This window comes from Colobus angolensis, unplaced genomic scaffold, assembly GCF_000951035.1.
Source record: "Colobus angolensis palliatus isolate OR3802 unplaced genomic scaffold, Cang.pa_1.0 Scaffold21, whole genome shotgun sequence".
NCBI classification, from domain to species: domain Eukaryota; kingdom Metazoa; phylum Chordata; class Mammalia; order Primates; family Cercopithecidae; genus Colobus; species Colobus angolensis.
Genome location: NW_012115266.1, coordinates 7,375,543 through 7,382,677, shown reverse-complemented (window position 1 = coordinate 7,382,677; position 7,135 = coordinate 7,375,543). Strand labels below are relative to the sequence as shown.

The window sequence follows — 7,135 nt, the reverse complement described above, 5'->3', positions numbered from 1 at the left end:
CAACCACAGTTTACCAGAATGCAGTACACCGCCAAGTTTGTAACCACAGCCCCAGCTAGAGATCAAGGGTCCCTTTCACCGGGTTTGTCTGTGCTCCTATTTTTCTCCAAAGTCTCACAGAAGGCATTAAGGAGGGCAGGATTAGCAGATTCAGAAGACTGTGTCAGCTGGGCATGGTAGCTCATGCCTGTAATCCCAGCACTTTGGGAGGCCGAGGTGGGCAGATCACCTGAGGTCAGAACTTCGAGACCAGCCTGGCCAACATGGTGAAACCTTGTCTCTACTAAAAACACAAAAATTAGCCGGGTGTGGTGGCGCGCACCTGCGGTCCCAGGTACTCAGGCAGCTGAGGCGGGAGAATTGCTTGGTGGGATTACAGGCATGGGCCACCACACCCAGCTAATTTTTGTATTTGTAGTAGAGATAGGGTTTCACCATGTTGGTCAGGCTGGTCTTGAACTCCTGACCTTAGGTAATCCTCCCACCTCAGCCTCCCAAAGTGCTGGAATTACAGGCGTAAGCCACTGTGCCTGGCCGAGAAAAATACTTTTCCTAAAGGCCTCCTCAGTAAACTTCTACTTATATCTCAGTGGCCAGAATTCTATCACCAAAAATCTCCCTCTAAAAAAAAAGGAAAAAAAAAAGGCATTTTTCTCAGAAAAAAAGGAAAAAAAAAATAGGAGGATGGGACTTAGACTCAGGTGACAATACCTTTTATTTTTTTGAGACGGAGTTTTGCTCTTGTTGCCCAGGTTGGAGTGCAATGTCAGCTCACCACAACCTCCACCTCCCCAGGTTCAAGTGATTCTCCTGCCTCAGCCTCCGGAGTAGATGGGATTACAGGCATAAGCCACCACTCCCTGACCCTAACCTTTTTTTTTGAGACGGAGTCTCACTCTGTTGCCCAGGCTGGAGTGCAGTGGTGCTATCTCAGCTCACTGCAAGCTCCGCCTCCCAGGTTCATGCCATTCTCCTGCCTCAGCCTTCCGAGTAGCTGGGACTACAGGCGCCCGCCACGGCGCCCGGCTAATTTTTTGTATTTTTAGTAGAGACCAGGTTTCACTGTGTTAGCCAGAATGGTCTCGATCTCCTGACCTCGTGATCTGCCTGCGTCGGCCTCCCAAAGTGCTGGGATTACAGGCGTGAGCCATCGCGCCCGGCCGACACTAAACTTTCATGCTCTGCCATACAACCTGCCCCTACTTCTTACCTGAAATATGGGGCAGCAGTATCCCAACTATGAAGAGCCACATGCCAATAATGGCAGAGTGGGAAAACAGCAAAGCCCTGAACTGTCCAGGTCTGAACTTCTTGTTACATGAGAAAAACTAAGCTCCTATTGTTTAAGCCATTTGTAGTTTGGTTGCTGAATGCAATCCCTAACAAACACAGGCTCCACTCCATTCTAAAAGATAACCTGGGCTGCAAAGGGATATTTGGGATCACCTAAGCCATGCCTACATAACAAGAGTGCAGCCTCAGAACCACAGTATGACCAAGGAACACAGCACCTCAACAGTGAACTTTTTTCAAGGGACCGAAGGGATTCTAACAAAGCCTACGTGGAGGCAACACAAAAAGCATGAGCTTGTTTAACATTCTCCAAAGGACAGGGTGTTCTAACCAAACAACCTCAGTACCTCTCAGTGTAAGTTAATAAACTGCTAACTGGTTTATCAACCAGGTTCTTGTAGAGTTGATCCAATGGTATATTGTTCTTTAAGCACCAACTTTCACTATAATTACTTGTTTAATTGTTCACTTTCTCCTCTAGACTATAGGCTCTGTAAGAGCAGGGACCATATCTATCCCATTCACTACCCAGAATGCAGCCCTAAGCATACTGCCTAGCACAAAGTTAGCTGTGAATAAATATTTGGCAAAGAATTCACTGAATCAATAAATGACACACACAAAAAAATCTTCCAATGACTAACTCTGGTGAAGTGATAAAATCCAAGGGGTGCGACTAGGAGCAATGGCTCATGCCCGTGATTCCAGTACTTTGGGAGGTTGAGGTGTGCGGATCACCTAAGGTCAGGAGTTCAAGACCAGCCTGGCCAACATGGTGAAACCCTATCTCTACTAAAAATACAAAAATTAGCTGGGCGTGGTGGCACGTACCTGTAATCCCAGCTGCTAGGGAGGTTAAGGTGTGAGAATTGCTGGAACGCAGGAGGCAGACATCGCAGTGAGCCAAGATTGTGCCACTGCACTGAAAAAAATAATAAAAATAAAAATTCAAAGGGCGGGGGAGGTGTGAGAAGCTCCCAAAGTTGGCCTAGCCCAAATACTGTGATGTCCATCAAGAACAAGCCACATTAGGAACCAGCTCAAAGAAGCTGTTGGTTTCTCTCTCTTGTCTTTTTGGTACAAAGCACATCTGATTCATTCTTTTTTTTTTTTCTTTTTTTAAGATAGAGTCTCGGCCGGGCACAGTGGCTCAAGCCTGTAATCCCAGCACTTTGGGAGGCCGAGACGGGTGGATCACGAGGTCAGGAGATCGAGACCATCCTGGCTAACACAGTGAAACCCCGTCTCTACTAAAAAATACAAAAAACTAGCCGGGCGAGGTGGTGGGCGCCTGTAGTTCCAGCTACTCGGGAGGCTGAGGCAGGAGAATGGCGTAAACCCAGGAGGTGGAGCTTGCAGTGAGCTGAGACCTGGCTACTGCACCCCAGCCTGGGCGACAGAGCCAGACTCCGTCTCAAAAAAAAAAAAAAGATGGAGTCTCGCTCTGTCATCCAGACTGGAGTGCAGCGACACGATCTCAGCTCACTGCAACCTCTGCATCCCAGGTTCAAGCAGTTCTCCTGCCTTAGCCACCCAAGTAGCTGGGACTACAGGCATGCATCACCACACCCAGCTAATTTTTTATTTTTAGTAGAGACGGGGGGGTTTCACCATGTTGTCCAACTCCTGACCTCAGGATGGATCCGCCTGCCTCAGCCTCCCAAAGTGTTGGGATTACAGGTGTGAGCCATCGCACCCAGTCCTGATTCATTCTTTACCCCGAGAGCCATTCACTTTACCTTGTCCTTGTCCATGACAACACTGGCCACAGGTCCAAATGCTTGGAAATACTCAGAGAGCTGAGCAGAATCCACATCCCTGGGAAAGCCACTGACAAACACACTTCGAAGTCCCTGGGCCTTTCTTGCAGCTCGTAGTTCCACCAGGTGCCGGTGCTTTCTGCCTCCCAAGTGGGCATCAAGGCTGGGTCCTGCAAAGACAAGTGTGAGATAAAAACATCCAAAGCACTCTTCAGCGTGTCTGCCTTTGCTCTCTGTATACCTAAATCTTACTGATCCTTCCAAGCCACAGAAACTGTGATCTTTGACTAAACAAAAGTCTTGGCTCCTTTCACCTTCCTCTCTTATAACTTTGTCTAAATAGTACATTCTTTTTTAAAATTTTTTTAAAAACAGTCTCACTGATGCCCCCGCTGGAGTTCAGTGACACAGTCTCCACTCACTGTAATTTCTGCCGCCCGGGGTTCTACAAATTCTCCTGCCTCAGCCTCCTGAGTAGCTGGGACTACAGGTGTGTGTCACCACGCCTAGCTAATTTTTGTATTTTTAGTAGAGACGGGTTCCCAGGAGAACTGGCTACACTATAAGTATTTCGTTTATTTTTACTTAAAGAACAGTGTAATAGTAAAGTCTTTCTTAAACCACCTATTTGTGCTAGGTAGAGCTGGAAATAAATTAACAGGTAACTTATCCAGGTCATCTACAGAAGAACTAAAAAAATTCAGATCCTGGAATACTTCGTGGATCATCTCTGGACATGGTATGACATAGTGATGTCAAGGGCAGGATCTGAAATCACATTGCCCAAGTTCAAATCCCAGCTCTGTCAAGCTGTGTGAGACCTTGGTCAAGTCATGAAGCCTCACTATGCTTCAACTTCCTCAGATATAAAATGGAAATAACAGTATCTAGCACCTCACACACAGGTATTATTCATATGTATCACTTGGCAGAGAGTCTGGTAGATGGTAAATGTTGAAAAACTAGCCATTGCTATTATTTTAGTATAAGTTAGCTGCTTGATGTCACAAAAGTAAATGTGGGGCCAAGGAAGACTCCTAGGTTTCTGGCTTGGCTTACTGGATGAACAGTGATAGTGCCATTCACAGAGAAAAGGAAGAATGGAAGTAGACCCTGTTTAGGGCAGATTGTGATTCCAGACTTCAAAAGTAGGGCCAGGCACATTGGCTCACACCTGTAATCCCAGCACTTTGGGAGGGCAAGATGGGAAGATCGCTTGAGGCCAGGAGTTGGAGACCAGCCTAGGCAACATGGTGAAACCCCATCTCTACAAAAAATTTAAAAATTAGCCAAGGCCGGGCGTGGTGGCTCACGCCTATAATCCCAACACGTTGAGAGGCCGAGGCGGGCGGATCACGAGGTCAGGAGACCGAGACCATCCTGGCTAACACGGTGAAACCCCGTCTCTACCAAAAATAAAAAAAATAGCCGGGCACGGTGGCGGGCGCCTGTAGTCCCAGCTACTCAGGAGGCTGAGGCAGGAGAATGGCGGGAACCTGGGAGGTGGAGCTTGCAGTGAGCCGAGATGGTGCCACTGCACTCCAGCCTGGGCGACAGCGCGAGACTCCGTCTCAACAACAACAACAAAAAAAATTAGCCAAGTATGGTGGTGCACGCTTGTAGACCCAACTACTTGGGAGGCTAGCCGGGGGTATCGCTCTGCAGCTGAGGTTGAGGCTGCAGTGAGCCAAGATCACACCACTGCACTGCAGCCTGGGTGACAGAGCGAGACCTTGTCTCAAAAAAAAAAAAAAAGTGGAATTTGAAGTCACAGTGAACCCCTTGTCTGTCACACAAGAACCTTGTCTATTTTTCCAAACCCATCTTCTGTCTCTTCCTCACTGGTATCTTATGGTCTAGTCATTCATGCCATCTATTTCATCCGTCCCCGCCTTTGAGTAGGTCCTCTGTAGGGCTCCTCTGATTTAGGTCCCACAGTTCTCCAAACATATCTGTAAAGCACTGAAACTTTCTCCATCTCTAGACGGTGAGCTCCTTCATCTCTGAACCCCCTTCCCCCACCCTAAAGATCAGCAGACTACCAGGCACAGAGCATATGTCCAATAGATGATGGTTAAAGAAGGAATAAAACAATGAAACGCGCTGTGGACATTTCGTATACTGAGGAGGAGTGTAATGTGGTGGGACTTTCCCGACTCTCCAAATCCCCTCAGACTTGCGGAGTAAAAACGGAGGTGAGAGACCCTACCAACCGACCTGACAGGAACGATTACCTATAACCCTAACTTTCGCCAGGATCAAAAGATGAAAGCCCGCAACCACCCGGGTCCCTCACTAGCCACCGCTTACGGTTGGCTGTAGTAACGTGGCAGAGGCAGCAGCGGAAACCCCCACGCGGCAGCGATTCGACATCCGAATCCACCGCCGCCATAGCGACTCTCCTGTACCGACAAAAACACAAGCACCTCTGCCACGACCGGAACCCACTTCTCTGAAGCGCAACGCGCTCGGAAGCTACTTCCGCCGGTCCGATAGGAAGTGACATAAGTCGTCCAATTGCGCGGACACACTCCTCCGGAAACCAAGCTTCTTCGACTCCGGGTTCCGTTCCTAGCCGCTGTCTAGTCCCCCGCCCGTTTTAGGAAAAGCCGCGCGTTACTATGCTTATCTGCATGCGGTAAGCCGATTGGTGTGCTTTAAGGTGTTCAGGCGTTGATTGGCCCAAAGCGTCGTGAATATTTATGACAGCAGCCACAAAGGCCGGCGCCCGGTAGCGTCTAGCTGCAGCTCCTTCACCCCGCAGTAGATATCCTTGTGTCTGTACCCTCGACCCTTATTTACCCGACGAATAAAGGCGGAGGATCGGCGGCTTCCAATCCTTTGCCCCACGGAGCTCAGGCCTGTTCCTGGACTTCCAACCTTTTCAGGGCTGTTACTCCCTCTCGCAAAACGGATGTTCTGCGACTGCTTCTAGCCCTGGTTGGGGAGCTCTGCCACCACCGGGCACCTTCCGGACTCCACAAGGTCCCTGGAGCCAGGCCCACTCCTTCCGCAGTAGTGGGCTGCATGGTGTACTCCCGAGGCGCCAGGGCCACTGGCGCAGCTCAGAGCAGTGCGACAAGACAAAACCGAGTACCGATAACTGAGTGAAGACACTGGAGGGGGCGAATGCTGTCAACCCCCACCTAGTATAATTGTCAGTCCCTCCCAACACCGCCGAGGTGTAGGCTCAGTACAGGGAGGGACTACAGGAGCTGGGGATGCGCTAGGGACAGGGATCATAACGAAGTGGAGAGGACTTTCAGATGGGCTCAGCCCACAGCTTTGAATGGCGCAAAGAGCAATGGACCTAAGGCAGACACCAAGGTCTTTGACCTTGAGCAAGTCACAACTGCTGAGGCTGTTCCCCATCTCTAAAGGAAGCGCCCAAGGAGCACATAGTAGGCTGAACTTCTTGTTCTCTCTCCTAAGGTGTTCCTTCTAATGGGCCCAGCTCAGGCATCTGATCTCAGTGTCCCAAACCTTTCAGGCAGGAAACGGTGCTACAGTGGACCAGGGTATCAAGGCAGTTGCTGAGACTGGCCTTGAGGATCCTGAAGCAGCAGGCTGTACACATACACCTAGAGGTGCTCAGGTGGTTCAGTGCTAGAATCCTTGTCTGCCAAATACACCCCACAGCTAGGTGAGGGGAGCCTCCTATAACCCCCATCACCACCACCAAGGTGGTGTACATGTTACCCTGGCTGCTAGCAACTTCCAGAATTCCTTAAGTAAAAGGGAGAGGGGAGTAAGAGGTGGGAAACAGAGGAAGAAACACCCCCATTCCCCTTTCCTATGGAGGGCACCAGTCATCCAGAAAGCTCATCTCAACTCCTTTGAAGGAATCTGGGCCAAGATGGTGCTTGGGCTCCATCAACACTGGGAGCTGGGGAGCAGTTTGGATCCCACAAGAAGGCTAGCTGGAGCAAGCCGCCTCGGTCCAGGCTGCATATCTCATAAAGCTGTTCCCAAGGCAAGAACCATCTGTACCTCCTTTGTTGTCCTTTGTCCTTTATTTTCCCTGTCAAAGACACCCCCAACACACACACAACACACACCCATGGCAAAGAACAGCTGAGCCA

The 7,135-nt window shown here is 49.6% G+C and overlaps 1 protein-coding gene across 1 annotated transcript in view; it reads right to left on the bottom strand.

The window, feature by feature from the left end:
• TUT1 (terminal uridylyl transferase 1, U6 snRNA-specific) overlaps nt 1-5,590 on the bottom strand; it is a 16,729-nt gene extending 11,139 nt beyond the window's left edge. The window contains exons 1-2 of the mRNA XM_011942695.1: nt 5,364-5,590; nt 3,033-3,223 (exon numbers count right to left, since the gene is read on the bottom strand). Of these exons, the coding sequence (XP_011798085.1) occupies nt 3,033-3,223; nt 5,364-5,559 (387 nt within the window). The 5' untranslated portion in view covers nt 5,560-5,590. The remainder of the gene's footprint in view (nt 1-3,032; nt 3,224-5,363) is intronic.
• Nucleotides 5,591-7,135: the final 1,545 nt, after the last annotated feature.